The sequence below is a fragment of the Choloepus didactylus genome, chromosome X, assembly GCF_015220235.1.
Source record: "Choloepus didactylus isolate mChoDid1 chromosome X, mChoDid1.pri, whole genome shotgun sequence".
Taxonomy (NCBI): domain Eukaryota; kingdom Metazoa; phylum Chordata; class Mammalia; order Pilosa; family Megalonychidae; genus Choloepus; species Choloepus didactylus.
The window spans coordinates 189,741,819-189,758,945 of NC_051334.1; the positions used below are offsets into that span (position 1 = coordinate 189,741,819).

The 17,127-nt window shown below is 43.0% G+C and overlaps 1 protein-coding gene across 2 annotated transcripts in view; it reads left to right on the forward strand.

Moving 5' to 3' along the window:
* GABRA3 (gamma-aminobutyric acid type A receptor subunit alpha3) overlaps positions 1-17,127 on the forward strand; it is a 406,943-nt gene that overhangs the window by 277,764 nt on the left and 112,052 nt on the right. For both annotated transcript variants that reach the window (XM_037822441.1, XM_037822442.1), the window contains exon 4: positions 10,406-10,473. In XM_037822441.1, coding sequence (XP_037678369.1) covers positions 10,406-10,473 — 68 coding nt within the window. The remainder of the gene's footprint in view (positions 1-10,405; positions 10,474-17,127) is intronic.

Below are 17,127 nucleotides of genomic sequence, written 5' to 3' on the forward strand. Positions count from 1 at the left end.
ACCTTTTGCAGGCAGCAGGGAAATCATGTCTCTTGCTACCATTGCACCTTTGATCAGATGTTTCTTGCTTGGCCCTCTAGTTAGAGTTTCTAGTTATAACAGAGAGAAAATTCAGAGTCCTCTGGTTCCAAACTCTCATTGTACAGGAAGCAAAAGAGCAGCCAAAAGGAGAATGGTCTTGTGTAAGGCTTTCAGCAACTCAGGGCAAGAGATCCAGAACCCAAGCCTTTCAATCCCAGCCCAAGGCTCTTTGTTATAGCCATTTCCTTTTCTACCCACAGTGACTCCCCACTCCCCTTGGAATAGGAGCAACCTTCTTCTACTTGACCTTACTACCAGTGGGACCAGGACCTGGGCTAGCCTGGAAAACAGAAGGAAGAGAGCATGCTGATGGGAGACCTTCCTTGGTCATTTCACAGTTGGAATTGCCATGGACCACCCTAACCCATCCTACCCATGCCCATCAATTTTGTGGGCCTCCCCCACTATCTCTCTTTTCTTTGTTTTTCTGTAGGCTGTGTCCTCAGCTGGAAGTCTATTTTATAATTACGATTATACTGGTTTAGAAACCTGTTCTTTGTTTAACCTATATAGTGCCTTGAATATTGGGTTTAAATATAATTGCAGTCTCTTTCAGTAATTAATTTATTTTGGTTTATGTACTGAGAGATAGGGCCATTGGAAATTATTATGCCACACAGTAGGCATATGGGCATTTTCTTCTTCAGTCAATGACCCTTGTATCTGAAGGGTCAGGTCTTTAGGAGGCATGTTCTAGGTTCTTAAGTGTTGTCTCTTCTCCTTCCCACACAGAAATAGCTCTTAGGAAGTCTGTGCTCTAGATGAGAGCTCAACTATTTAAAACACAACTCTAATTTCAGAGGCATACTATTTGCTGATTAAGCTGGGGAGTAAATTGTATCTTTTGGTGAATTGATTATAGTGTTGATCGTTATTAAATGATACTCATGGTCTCTTCTGAAAATGGAATGTTTGTGATGAGTACAATGGCCTCGAGTATATTGAACACATCAATGCCTGAGTAGAGGTACAATATATTAAGCCTAAGTGATGGTTCTGGGAAGTGGGAAGTCAACAAGATCAAAAATGCATCTGGACCAGGGTTTCCTCACCCATAAAATGGGTTTGTGAGAAGACCAAATGAGATATGTACTTGCTAGGCACATGGTTGGTGTGAAACAAAACACTAATTTCCTCACCATCTTCCCCTTCCCCAGCTTTACCTGAAGCCTAGTTCTTCCACTAACTTCTTTTTCTTCTTTCTCCTCTCAGTTGCCCACTCTCTATTTCGACTGGAATCTCCCCACCCCCCATCCAACTTCCTTGCTTTCATTTCTCACAGTGCCATTCTCCTGGCCTCCCCTGACCTCCCACTCAAATATTTAGGGAGGCAGGATGAAACAGTGGGAAATGGAAGGGCCTCAGCATTAGACAGAACTGGATTTGAAAGCTGGCTCTAATACTTCCTTATTGGCTGTGCAGCCCTAGGCAAGTTACTTACCTTCTCTGAACTTCAATTTCCTCATCTGTAAAATGGGACTACTAATTGTGCCAATGGGAATGGGTGGTGGTAAAGATTAGCAGAGTGTACGTACATGTGTATTATAGGGTATATATCCTTCCCTTATCCCTGTCTGGTCTCCAAGCCCTGTTCACTTCTGCAGAAGCTCACATTATCTCTTCCTTGTTCTGATGCCCTCAAGAACTGTGGCCCAAGCCCTTGCCACATGTTAAATGGTCCCTGCGTCTAGTCTCTCTACTTTCTGCTGCTAGGTCAATCTTAGTCTTCCTGGGATACTGCCTTTGCCTGTCACTCTAGGGCTGACAAACCTTAAATTGTGTCCCACAACCATAAGCCAAATATCAAGGCTGGAGGGAAATATGTCTTCTCACTCAGTGGCTCTTGATGTTTTTTCTGCCCCAGTTCTCCTAAGAAATATACTCTTGTGTGGCATGCTGTAGCACTGATTTTCCATAGATGTTGGGACCAGCAGATCATGTGCCACCAAAGATGATTTCCTGGGATGGGAGAACTTCTGTCCAAGTTGATATTCACTGTCTAGTCCATCTCTCGAGTATACAAATGAAGACAAGGAGGAACTAACAGTTACAGATACTTGTTTAACCAAGGTCACTAGGAGAGAAGGGGAAGTGCTGGGATGGAACCTATGTCCCTTGGGATCTAAGTGTGTGCCCTTTCCATTAGGCCAGTCATTGATTCAACAAACATTTACTGAGCATTTATTATGTGCTAGGCACTGGGGATAGAGCAGTGAAGAAAACAGGCAAAAATCCCTGCCTTCCTGGAGCTGGCATTCTAGAGGGAGGAACAAACATAATAAATAAATACCATAAAAAAAGTGCATCTGGACCAGAACCCAAGTCTGGGTGACCAGTGAATATGCTACAAATGGAGTAGGTGTGTTCCCAGTCTCTCCATGAGAGAAAATAAATAGTGCCATAGACTGCACTAACCAGCACCATGATACACACCCATCAAATCTTGTGTGGGCTTTCTGGTGTTAGCTGTGCTACTGGTATACTCTACTCAGGTCAGGTATGCTGGGTTGGGTGAGACTTCTTTGAATTTAATGTAATGATGTGGCATTTGCTAGGCTGGAGTAGGCTGCCCTGGCTTGTGGTCTGTTTGAGGTGAGCTGGAGTAGGTGGGCTAGTCTAGGCTGCAATGGGGTAAACTGGCCTGAGACAGAAGCAGGAGCAAGAGAAACTCAGGGTATTAGTTAGGTTTCTCTAGGGAAACAGAATCAACAAGAGAGATCTATGAATATAAGATTTATAAAAGTGTCTCACACAACTGTGGGGATGCATGAGTCCAAATTCCATAGGGCAGGCAGCAGACTGGCAACTCCAATGAAGACGTTCGATGAACTCCTCAGGCAGCAAACTGGCAACTCCAATGCACGTGTCCGATGAACTCCTCAGGCGAAAAAACTGGCAACTCCGATGAACTCCTCAGGAAATGCTTCATTGGTAAGCCGAAGAAGTGAAGGTCCTCTATCTGTCTTGCTTAAAAGTCTTCAACTGATTGATTGGATTAAATCCAGCCAACTGTATTCTCTCATTGTGGAAGACACGCCCTTCGTTGATGTAATCAGTCACAGCTGCAGCCAATTGACTGATGATTTAATAAACCAGCCTGTTGGTTTATTAACCAGCCACAAACGTCCTCACAGCAATGGTTAGGCCAGTGCTTGCTTGACCAGACAGCTGGGTACCATCACCTGGCCAAGTTGACACATGAACCTAACCATCACACACCCCTTGTCAACTTGGCAGTTATACACATCATCTTAAACCATGCTTTATCTCTAAATACAGAACAATAACAGACATATATTTTGCCTAACAATACTCCACTCTGCAGCATAAAACTGGAAATGTACTAAATCTCTCCAGAATAGGGTGCAAGTCCTTGGGTGACATTAACACTTAAAATTGGTTTCCTTTAACTTAAATACTGCAAAATGAACAATACAGCTTATGTCATATGATAAGGGAATAAGAGAAGAAAGCAAAGATATTTGCTTTACAGACAAATACAAACATACTCGTAACAAAACAAGGAGGAAATATTCATGCCATCATAGTCCTCATTTCTGTAACTGGTCATGTGGCCGTAGTTCATATTTATCACTACCTTCTTCCACTATCCATTCCATGTTCCCTTTGCCCTCAGCAAGCACTTCAGCTGCCCGTGATTCTTGGCCTGGTGGGGTGACCCAAACCTTCATTCCTGAAGTTTCTTGACCATTGGTAGTCCTGCCTGGATTGGGTTGTTTCAGTTTTCCACTGACTTTAATCACAGGGCATGGTAGTACTACGAGACACCCTAGGGGATCTCCTGTATTCCAGGAAAACTCTTCTTTACCGCCATTGTGTAGTTGCAGCACTATTTCCCCTTGATAGTCAGGATCAATCATCCCAGCCAGTACAGTAACCCCTTCCTTGCCTGTTGATTCAGAGGCATAAGAAGCCCAAAGTGGCCAGGTGGCAGTCTTAACTTCCAGTTCAATGGAATTATTGTTGTGGTTCCTGGTGAAAGCACTCTTCCTTTTGGAACCAAGACTTGTAGACCAGCAGAGCTTAAGCTTGCAGGGACAGGAAGCAAAAATTTTCCTAGTGGATCACTAGGAGTGATAGTGAGTGGTGCCACTCCTGTTTCCACCCCTTGATTCCTGGACCCATGAATCCTGGCTATGGGAGAAACAGCACCATAGAGTGGACGCTGATTCAGAGCATACACAGCCTCCTGGGGAACACTGCCCCAGCCCTGCAAGGTATTGCCACCTAGTTGGTGCTGTAATTGAGTCTTCAACAGGCCATTCCCCCATTCTGTCAACCCAACTGCCTCTGGATGATGGGGAACATGGTAAGACCAGAGAATTCCATGAGCATGTGCCCATTGCCTCACTTCATTTGCTGTGAAGTGGGTTCCTTGGTCAGAAGTAATGCTGTGTGGAATACCATAACAGTGGATAAGGCATTCTGTAAGTCCACAGATGGTAGTTTTGGCAGAAGCATTTCATGCGGGGAAGGCAAACCCATATCCAGAGTATGTGTCTATTCCAGTAAGAAAAAATTGCTGCCCCTTCCATGATGGAAGTGGTCCAATGTAATCAACCTGCCACCAGGTAGCAGGCTGATCACCTTGAGGAATGGTGCCATATCGGGGACTGAGTGTGGGTCTCTGCTGCTGGCAGATTGGACACTCAGCAGTGGCTGTGGCCAGGTCAGCCTTGGTGAGTGGAAGTCCATGTTGCTGAGCCCATGCATAACCTCCATCCCTACCACCATGAACACTTTGTTCATTAGCCCATTGGGCAATGACAGGAGTGGCTGGAGAAAGAGGCTGATTGGTATCCACCAAATGGGTCATTTTAGCCACTTGGTTATTAAAATCCTCTTCTTCTGAAGTCACCCTCTGGTGAGCATTCACATGGGACACAAATATCTTCATGATTTTTGCCCACTCAGAAAGGTCTATCCACACACCCCTTCCCCAGACTTCTTTGTCACCAGTCTTCCAATCATGTTCCTTCCAAGTCCCTGACCATCCAGCCAAACCATTAGCAACAGCCTATGAATCAGTATACAAATGCACCTCTGGCCAGTTCTCCTTCCAAGCAAAGTGAACAACCAAGTGCACTGCTCGAAGTTCTGCCCACTGGGAGGATTTCCCCTCACCACTCTCCTTCAGGGACATCCCTGAAAGGGGCTGCAGTGCTGCAGCTGTCCACTTTCAGGTGGTGCCTGCTTATTTGCAGAACCATCTGTAAACCAGGCCTGAGTTTTCTCTTCCTCAGTCAACTGATTGTAAGGAACTCCTCAAGATGCCACAACTGTGGACTGGGAAAGAGAAAGTAAGGTGGCAGGAGTGGGGGCCATAAGCATTTGGGCCACTTATGTAACTTACATGTGCCTTCAGGACCTGCTCAAGCTCTATCTCGTATATACCATTTCCATTTTATGATGGAGTGCTGCTGTGCATGCCCAACTTTATGGCTTGGTGGGTCAGACAACACTGAGCTCATGATAGGTAACTTAGGTCTCATGGTAACTTGGTGGCCCATGGTTAAGTGTTCTGTCTCTACTAAGGCCCAGTAGCAGGCCATCAGCTGTTTCTCAAATGATAGTAGTTATCTGCAGATGACAGTAAAGCCTTACTCCAAAATCCTAAGGGCCTGTGTTGTGATTCTCCTATAGGAGCCTGCCAAAGGCTCCAAACAGCATCTCTATTTGCCACTGACACTTCTAGCACCATTGGGTCAGCTGGATCATATGGTCCAAGCGGCAGAGCAGCTTGCACAGCAGCCTGGACCTGTTGCAGAGCCTCATCTTGTTCCAGCCCCCACTCAAAACTAGAAGCTTTTCTTCTCACTCTGTAAATGGGCTGGAGTAGCACACCCAAATGAGGAATATGTTGCCTTCAAAATCCAAAGAGGCCAACTAAGCATTGTGCCTCTTTTTTGGTTGTGGGAGGTGCCAGATGCAACAGCTTATTGTTCACCTTAGAAGGTATGTCTCAAAATGCCCCACACCACTGGACACCTAGAAATTTTACTGAGGTGGAAGGCCCCTGTATTTTTGTTAGAATTATCTCCCATTCTCTACCACGCAAATACCTTACCAACAAATCTAGGGTAATTGCTACTTCTTGCTCACTAGGTCCAATCAACATGATATCATCAATATAATGGACTGGTGTGATGTCTTTTGGGAGGGAGAAATGATCAAGATCCCTGCGGACAATATTATGACATAGGGCTGGAGAGTTGATATACCCCTGAGGTAGCATAGTGAATGTAAACTTCTGGCCTTGCCAACTGAATGCAAACTGTTTCTGGTGGTCCTTATTAACAACTATTGAGAAAAAAGCATTTGCCAGATCAATAGCTACATACTATGTACCAGAGGATGTGTTGATTTGCTCAAGCAATGATACCACATCTGGAACAGCAGCTGCAATTGGAGTCACCACCTGGTTAAGCTTAGATAATCCACTGTCATCCTCCAAGACCCATCTGTTTTCTGCACAGGGCAAATAGGAGAGTTGAATGCAGATGTGGTGGGAATCACCACCCCTGTATCTTTCAAGTCCTTAAGAGTGGCATTAATCTCTGCAATCCCTCCAGGAATCCGGTATTGCTTCTGGTTCACTATTTTGCTAGGCAGGGACAGTTCTAGTGGCTTCCACTTGGCCTTTACCACCATAATAGCCCTCACTCCACGAATCAGGGAACCAATGTGAGGATTCTGCCAGTTGCTGAGTAGGTCTATTCCAATTATGCCTTCTGGAACTGGGGAAATAACCACAGAATGGGTCTGGGGACCCACTGGACCCACTACAAGACAGACCTGAGCTAAAACTCCATCAATCACCTGACCTCCATAAGCCCCAGCTCTGACTGGTGGACCAGAGTGACATTTTGGGTCTCCTGGAATTAATGTCGCTTCTGAACTAGTGTCTAATAATCCCCCAAATATTTGATCATTTCCTTTTCTCCAATGCACAGTTACCTTGATAAAAGCCTGTAGGTCCCCCTGTGGAAGGCTGAGAGGAAGATTAACAATATAAATTTCTGGCAGTGTAACAGGGTCCTTCCCCAAGGGTACCCAGCCTTCCCCTCATTCAAGGGGCTCTGGGTCTGTAAATTGTCTCAATTCTGGGACTTGATTAAGGGGCTGTGACTCACTGTTTTTGTAATTCAAGGTAGACTTTTGTTCACTTGACCTAGAATTCTTCTGCTTATACAGCTCAAACAAGAATTTAGACTGCCCATAAATTTTACTGCTAGGTACTCCATGATCTACTAGCCAACACTATAAGTCTCTGTGAGTCAGATTATTTTGACTGCTGCCTTGAGGGATAATTCTAACTCTTTTCATGACCCACCTTGTCTTTGACGATTAACTGCTGGACATGGCTTCTGCCGACTTGGGATCTGATTATTCCTATTGTGTTTAAGGATTCCAGCTCAGTAAGAGCAGTTCCCACAGTAATATCTGACCTACAGAGAAGGGCGACTACAGAGCTCTTCAGGGATGATGGAGATAGTCTCACAAATTTATTCCTCACAGTCCTGGTAAAAGGTGTGTCCTCTGGACATTCCAGGGGTGTGTGAGCAGATCTTCCATGATAAATCCACTCTAACATTCCAATCTCTCTAAGCCTTTGAATCCCCTCCTCTACATTATACCAGAGCAGTTCGGGCATTTCAACCTCTTGTAATGCCAGCCGCATTTTGATCCATGTTTCAGCCAACCACCCAAGCAAACTGTTAACACCCTTTCTAACCACTTGAGCTACAACATTGAATGCAGAATCTCTGCTTAGTGGGCCCATATCAGTAAATTCAGCCTGATCCAACCTTATATTCCTTCCACCATTATCCCACACCCTTAATATCCATTCCCACACATATTCCCCTGGTTTCTGTCTGTATAAGTTGAAAAACTCATATAGTTCTTTTGGAGTATAGCATACTTCTTCATGGGTCACACTTTGTACCTCACCCTTTGGGGCTTGTTGGGACTTTAGTCTAGTTATAGGTCTTGAAGCAAAGACTGGTGGTGGGGGTGGGTCATGAAAGGAGTTAGAATTATCCCTCAAGCCATTTACCTCAGGACCTTCTGTTGCATTTTCATCTCTTAAAACAGGATTAATCTCTCCAGACAGAGGAGTGAGGACTGCTTCCTCAGAGGGGGTGATTACAGGATTAGCAGGTGAGGGTTGGATGGCAGGCTCCTTAGGGCAGACTGGAGGTGGGGAGGCTGTTTCCTCAGGACAGCCCACTACAGGTAAATCTAATAATGACTCAGCAGAATCCAGGGTTCCAATGTCCTCGCTGCCATTATTATCAATCCATATGTCCCCATCCCAAGTTTCCGGATCTCATTCTTTTCCAATCAATGCCTTTACTTTAACAGCAGACACCCTGAGAGGTTAAGATTTTAGTTTACATTGTAAATCTGCTACTCGCACAATGAGAGTCTGCATCTGGTTTTCAGAAACCTCGTCTGTGGGCACAGGAAATAAGATTTTATTTCAGGGCACACATAGAAACCTTTACATCTGTCATACGGCATTTAAGTTTTGAATTTGAAGCCTTTAGCTCGTGCCTTTCTATTACAACTTTATGCAAAGTATCTAAGAGCAGCCAGCCAACATCATTATACCTCTTAATACTGCAAAACTCTGTGAAGGTGTCGAAAACACTGTCACCCAGAGCCTTCCTTCGTACTAGAGTATGATTAGGAGAATCAAATGGTGCTATTTTGCACATCTCCTTTGCCAACTCATGCCATGGACTGTCAGTGCCCTCTTGAGTATTGGAAATAGAGTCATTAGTGCCTTTGAATCTAATCAGAGTAGAAAACCAATTGTAAAAGCCCATTTTAAGATTCTGTTTTTCAAGAACCACTCCCGGTACCAAGTTGTATTAGTTAGGGTTCTCTAGGCAAACAGAATCAATGAGAGGTGTCTGTGACTATAAAATTTATAAAAGTGACTCACACAACTGTTGATATGCACGAGTCCAAATTCTGTAGAGCAGTCAGCAAACTGTCAACTCCAAGGAAGATGTTTGATGAACTCCTCAGGCAGCAAACTGGCAACTCCGATGAACTCCTCAGGGAACGCTTCACTGGGCAGCCAAAGAAGTGAAGGTCCTCTATCTATCTTGCTTAAAAGTCTTCAACTGATTGATTGGATTAAATCCAGCCAACCACATTCTCTCATTGTGGAAGACACGCCCTTTGTTGACGTCATCAGTCACAGCTGCAGCCAATTGACTGATGATTTAATAAACCAGCCTCCTGGTTTATTAACCAGCCACAAATGTCCTTGCAGTAATGGTTAGGCCAGTGCTTGCTTGACCAGACACCTGGACACCATCACCTGGTCAAGTTGACACATGAACCTAATCATCACACTTAGTAATGGGATAACTCCACTTCTCTAGGTATCATTTTGCAACTTGATAAAAATGTGATGAAATTCACCTGCTCATACCAAAAATGTTCAATGTGTACTGTCTGAGTAATAAACCTCTTTTTGTGTACTGAGAGTAGAGAGAGAACAAAATGGGGACTCCTCTTCAGAAGCTCTTGGGTTAGATGTGAAGGTAGATAGGTAAACAAACAGTTACATTATTGTAAAGTAAATGTTGGAATATTGGAAAGTAAATGTAAAGAGAGTATTGCAGGTGACACACGTCATTTCCAAATATTTGTCACTTAACCTACCAAAACTTTGTCATTTTTGTAAAATTTATTGTGCAGGACAGACATCCTCTGTGTGTTGTTTCATCTTTCAGTGTTACGATGGCTTTACATCAACATGTGTTTCAATGATCACCATGGCAGGGAGGGTGTTGTATTGGAAATTAAATGTTTCAGTAGGGAGAAACATGTATTACTTCCTCTTGCAACCAGAGCCAGCCACATGGCCCCAGCCTACTTTACGGGGGCAGGGGAGTGTAGTCCTCCTGTGTTCCCAGAAGTGGAAGAGAGTCAGCTACAGAAGTATTTGTAACCTGCCATAGGTAAGGGCAAGCACAGTATGGAGCCCAGCATGTGGGAATGTCAGTGATCTCTAAGGATCTTCCTTTAGCTTTGGTGTTTTAGGATTTTACTGTAATTCTCAATAATACATAAAGGGATGGACTCTGTACCTGTACCTAACGTGTTCTCCTTGAAGAAATAGTACAGGTAAGAGATTTTGGAGGGATTTTCCTGTGACTGTACCAAGTATCATTTCCCAGATGTAGCAAATTTTCTGTCATTCAGAGTCCTACACTGGACTCCCTCTGATTTAGGCAGCAGGCTTTCATGATATTCTGCTTTTCTATTTTCTTTGGCACAGATGCAGTGACTGAAGTCAAGACTGACATCTATGTGACCAGTTTTGGCCCAGTGTCAGACACTGACATGGTAAGTATAGTGCCTACAAAGGTAAAAGTTAAAGATGATGGAACAGGTCAAAGAAAATCAATTGGGGTTTTCCTATGGCAGGGCTTCACATCTGTGCTTTAAGGAGAAGTTTAGTCTCATATGAATTACCTACTCTCACCTCCCTACATTTAGCTAAATTCATCTTTTCCCTGCTCTCCCCACCTATTCACATATAAAGTGTATATCCCCATCAAGAGTACTTTTTCCTTCCTTCCACAACACATCTTTAGGAACTTGGCTTGGCTCCCTGTCCTCAATTAAGCCTTTCCTGACCATTCCCTTAACACTGCCAATATCACACACATATTAACCCAGGTATGCCATGAGAGGAGAGCACTGTGGGAAGAACTCTGGGTCAGGTGGCTGGTGGTGTCATCTGAGAAGTCTGTTCCTTGCAATGGGGATGCATATTCACCTAGGCAGTGTTTCAGTCACTGGTGACATGGTCTGACCAAGGTGATGAAAAGTGTTTGGAGGAAGAGTTTACATTTCTGGGAACTATTCCCTCTATAGATGTGGGCAGGGTAAGAGCTGCAGTGCAGATTCAAGGAATAGGGCAAGACACAGCTGAGCTAGCAAGGTATTGACTTATGAGCCATCTGCAAGGATTTCCCACCTCTCATCATTCTCCCTGGCTGCCAAAGGGATACTAGAGGCAGGAGACCCCTAATGGATCACCTAATCGACATCTAGTAAGTGGCAGATATTTGATTGAATACTTACGATTTAGGGAAACAAAGAAGCTATTTTTTGCTCTGTTTGGCAGTGTTAAGTGCTGTATCAGTTAGGTTTCTCTAGGGAAACAGAACCAACAAGAGATGTCTGTAAATATAAGATTTTCTGAGTGTCTCACGCAACTATGGGGATGCATGAGTCCAAATTCCGTAGGGCAGGATACACGAGTCCAAATTCCATAGAGCAGGCATTGAACTGGCAACTCCGAAGAAGGTGTTTGATGAATTCCTCAGGAAACGCTTCGCTGGCTAGCTAACGAAGTGAAGGTCCTCTCTCTCTCTCTCTTCCTTAAAAGTCATCAACTGATTGGATTAAATCCAGCTGGTTGAATTCTCTCATTGTGGAAGACATGCCCTTCATTGATGTAATCAGTTACAGGTGCAGTCAATTGACTGCTGATTTAATAAACCAGCCTTCTGGTTTCTTAACCAGCCACAAATGTCCTTGCAGTAATGGTTAGGCCAGTGCTTGCTTGACCAGACACCTGGACACCATCACCTGGCCAAGTTGGCACATGAACCTACCATCACAGGTGCTCAATAAATTTTTGTTGAATGAATGACATTGTGTTAAAAACAAGAAACTTAAAATTAGGAAAAATGTGTTCAAAGAATAAGAAATGTCCATGTTAATTTCTTAGATTTCTCCTGTGTCTCCATTTTTAGTGGGACTACTACCTAGCAGGGGACAAAGCTTCTTTCTCACTGTTGGGTAAATACAAACAGTTGTGTATGGAAGTGATAGAGTTTGTCCTATAGATAGTACAGACCCATTGAGTGGATTTGAGTAGGACAGTGAAAATATATGCATTCTTTTAGAATGATTGATCTGGTGGCCTTTGCAGGATGTACTGCAAGGGGAAAGCCTAGAGGCTGAGAGTTGATTTAGGCATGTTGATTTTACATGGCTCTTCAGTCAGTAGCAAGGTCTAGGAGACAGTTGGAGTACAGGCTAGTTCTCAGGAAACAGAATCACCAGTGTATACATGGTTGTGTGGCCAGGCAGGGGGGAGGTCAAGCCTGAACTTCATCTTTTAAGTGTGGAATAAAGAAAGATACAGAAATGTAGTAGACTCCCTGTGAACTGCTTGAGGGAAGGACCAAGTCTTCATTGTTTCCCTGGCACTCAGCGGAGTACTTGACACATAGCAAGAGCTCATCAAGGGGCATGTTAGATATAGGAAGGATGGAGGAGACGATTCTCTCTTAGGGGCAGCAAGAAAGCGTGTAGGTCTAAATTGCCCCCTCTTAACTTGCCCACAGCTTCAGATCCTGGACTATTGCCATTTGGTCATTCAAGAAGGACTCCTTAGGAGACCAACTCTGCATTAAAGGGCTCTCAGGGCCCTTACATTCAAAGAGCTCACAGGTCATTGGGTTTAAACAGATTCACCAAGTGTGCTGTTTTGGATATATTATGTCCCCCAGAAAAGCCATATTCTTTAATGCACTCTTGTGGGGGCAGACTAATCAGTCTGTTGATTAGGGTGGAACCTCTGATTGAATTATTCCCACAGAAGTGTGGCTCCACCCAGTCAGAGTGGGTCTTGATTAGTTCACTGGAGTATTTAAGAGAGGAGCTAAGAGCAGACTGAGACCCAGATGGTTGCTGACACTTGAAGGTGCTTGGAGATGCAGACAGAAGGACGTTTGGAGATGCTAAGCTAAGAGATGAAGCCCAGAGTTTGCCCTGGAGACACTAAGAGAGGACCCCCAGATGCTTAGAGAGAAACCCCCTGGGAGAAAGAAGCAAGGATGCACAGGAGCTGAGAGAGAGGAGCAAAGACAGAAGCCCAGAGACTTTTAGGAGAAAGCCATTTTTGAAACCAGAACCTGGGAGCAAAGGACCAGCAGATGCCAGCCACGTGCCTTCCCAGATGACAGAGGTGTTCTGGATGCCATCAGCTGTTCCTCAGTGAAGGAATCCTCTTGTTAATGCCTTAATTTGGGCACTTTTATGGCCTTTGAACTGTACATTTGTAACCAAATAACCCCCCTTTATTAAAGCCAATCCGATTCTCGTATTTTGCATAATGGAAGCATTAGCAAACTGGAACACCAGGGATATGTAATTTGCTCATTGTATTGCTGGTAATTAATAATGGTTTAGTATTTTTATAAGAAAGTAACTGAGGCTACATTTTAAGCCTCCTCCACAGTACTCAATCTCATTTACTCAAGCACCAACATCCACAAATACATTCAGACTAATGTACCTGCACACAACAAATACAGAGTGAGAGGAGCTTATATTCTATTCCAGACACTCTATAGAAACATATGCAGGCAGGCATCTAAACCCAGGAGTACAACAGAAGCACACACAGAGTCCTCACCCACCTGCCCCCATTCCAGTTCCCTCACTGTTCCTTCCACACACAAGTAGGCATGCATGGGTGTGCAGAGGTTCTAGAGACATTTCAAACAACCAAGATTTTCTATCTCCTTCATATTTCACTTGCTTCTTTGTCTTCCTCATGATTAAGCTGAGGCAACAGAATGGCTCTTTCTGGATAGGGAGGAAAGACTTTGGTCTTATAAATCACAGGTTATTTTTAGCCGCATTTCTATCCCATCACAAGGCAGAATAACTATTATCACTGTGGCTGACAAATACATTTCTGGTGTTTTAAAAAAATTTCATATGCTACTTAGTAGAAAAATCTCTTCGTGTGTTACTTAGTAGACTGTGGCAATTGGCCTCAGGGTCAGGAATACTTCAGGGTAAAGCATCAAGCACTCCTTTGACATTAGCAACTAGTTGCAATAAGAACCCAGGCTTCCCTGAGACCACAGACTGCTTGGAGAAGTAGATGAAAATTAGGTATGCTGGTTTCTTGACTCATTTCCAGCCAAATGGGGAGTTCTGGTCCAGAACTTTCCAAAGTACTTTCCTCAGGAAATAGAAATACTCTTTTTTTCACAAAGGGGGAAAATTGTTCCAGTTTGGGCATTAAAACACCACCACCCGTAACCCTTTCCACCTATTACATTCCCTGGTTAAAAATTCACCCCCACAGAAATAATGCTCCATGAAGTTAAGGGCCATGTCTCTGTTTTTCATTTCAGCACCTTCAATGCCTACCTCAGTATTTGGCACATGGTGGACTCTCTGCCTTTTGTGGCTTCTCCATCCATGAGAACAAGGAGCTGTGACAGTATGGAATTGGGTGTATATAAAAGCTGAAGTGGTAGATGTTTCTCAGAGGAAAAGTCAGAGAAAGAAAGAAATTTAGAGCAGAGTACAAGAGCTAAGTTGGAAACTGGTTGCAATGAGAATTTTACAGGCATCATAAATGAAAGTTTCTGTTAAACATTTACAACAAACAGAGCTTGATGGCCACACAATACAGGGCTGTCCTCCTCAACAATAATGCCAATCCTGTTTCCATGGACTCCCAGGAGAGAAACAAGACATGGGATACTGTCCCAATTTGAATGAACTGAGGCCATGTGACCTTCTATGATTTCCTATTATTAGGAAAATTTCGCTGATTTTCTCAATCCAATGTGTGGAAAGATGGTAGAGGTTGCAATGCCAGGAGGGCTGCAAAGGATTTAGCAAAAACATAGTTTCATTGCCATTTCTCTCTCAAATCAGGTCTATCCATTCCTTACCAGGGACTAATGGCTCTTTGCAAATGGAGATTTTCCTTGGCCTTCCAAGATCTTTTCAATCAGAATGTAGACAGTGGGGTACTTGGCCAAGGAAGGCCATGCTATGCATATGGTCAGTGATTGGACAGGATGGTAGACAGATAATAGCTGAGAAAACTTTGTATGCTCTCATGGTCCAAACCACATTTTGACTCAGCTTCCATTCTAGTTCTTAAGATCCTCAGACACAAGGCACTACCCTATCTTCTCTTCTGGTCCTTGAGCATGCAAGAGGTGCATGGACCCAGGTCCTGTGTTATGTGTTCAATAACTATCTGAATATACCGATAAAAAATAGTGAGAAAATAGAGGAAAAAGAGGAGTAATATTAGGAGAGTCAGAGAGAGAACAACTTGGCAACTTAAAATGCCAATTTTAGGTGTTGTCAACCTCAAGACTCACTCCCCAGGGAAATTTTAACTGCTTAGGCAACTATAGGCAACAAATGCAAGTTGGCACTTGTCAACAGAGAAACTTCCTAGGGTATACAATGGACGGAAGGTAATGGTGCAAGTAGACAATATAATAAGATAACTAACCAACTTGCTTAATAAAAAAAAAAATAAAATGGAGGCTAGGGACTAAGAACCCATAAAGGAAATTGCAACCATAATTCTTTATAACAGATTCTAGTGTCATGCATTCTGGTCTGACAACTGCTTATGAACATCATGTAAAGTTGTCAGTGTATCCAAAGATTATACAGAAAAAATGGTGTTAATTAAAAAGAAAGTAGGGTCCTCTTTCCTGGTGGTGGACTTGAAATTATTGAACCTGTTTCCTCCCTAGCACTGGAAAAAGTGGCTATGCCTATTTTGAGCCCTCAGTTACTGGCAGTCTCAGACACAGCATGGAGTGGACACTGCCTATTTTGAAAGCCTCTTAGACTGTCAGTTTCTTCTTATGCCAGAGGATACTCTATTCTCAGATGAAGTTAGAAAAAGATCCATGTCAACAGGTTCTTTCTTAGGAGACCATGATCAGGAATCTCCTACCCTACTTTTATGTAACATAGGCAGGATACAAAAACAATTCCAATAAGCCAATTTCAAGAGCTAAAAACACCTAAAATAGTCATGAGGATTATAACTCTCCAAAATACAGAGATGGAGAGAAGGCAAAGCGCAGAGGGAGAAAGAGATAGCCAAAATGAGGAGGAGTGTCCTACAAACCAGGAAAATCGCAATGCCTTTGCTGGGCTATAATGCACTTCTCAGGTACCTTGGTCCCAGACCCTGCTAAAGTTGAATCAGCCTAGCAGGCTCTTTCTGGCGGCCTGCTTTGACATGCTGATCCATGACAGAGAATTGAAGACAGACATGCTTCCCCAAAAGCTAAGTGTCATCTTTGTCCAATGTAGGAAACGTATTAAGTGCCTTTTCCAGGGGGCAGACTTAGGCTTATTACTATCTGGAAGATTTGATTTAAATGCCTCACAAAGCAGCAGAATTCATTTATCAATCAGGAGGCAATCATCCTTGGAGAGTATTCAAGGACTCTGTTTGTGAGGAAGAAATTGACTGCATTTATAGAATGATCAGGTCAAAACGGATTGGCCAAAGGTCATGGGATAATTATAGAGCAAATAGTTACTCTCTAAGTAATATACACCATAAAGTTTTGATCATATAGACAATAATATATAAAAATAGATACCAGTCACTGAACTTTTTTACACCTCAAAAGTTTTGCCATATATATTTTCATACTTAAAGGCATAATCTTTAAAAATACAGGTGAAGTCCCTTGTGTGCCCTACCCTGATCCGATTTCCCCCTCTCCCTCCCTCCTCAGATATAATCATAACCCTGAATTTGCTTTTTGTGCCATTTCCACACATACTTTAGATTTATACCTAAGTATTCCTAAATATATATACCTAAATATACCTAAATATATAATCATAACCCTGAATTTGCTTTCAGGGTTATATATTGAATACATTCCTAAATAGCAAATAATGATTTTCATGTTTTCAAACTTTATATAAAATGCAACATAGCTTATGTATCATTTTTCAACTTATTTTTTCAACCTTGTGTTGAGGGCTATTATTTTTGATGCATTTAACTCTAACACATTTATTTTAACTGCTATAGACTATTCCATTGCATGAATATTTATGCATACATTCATCCTTTCTCTTGTTAGTGTGCATTTAAACCATTTCCAGTTTTGGCTATTAAAAAAAATGATACAATGAACATTCTTAAACACTTTCTGTGACCATGTTAAACTTCTA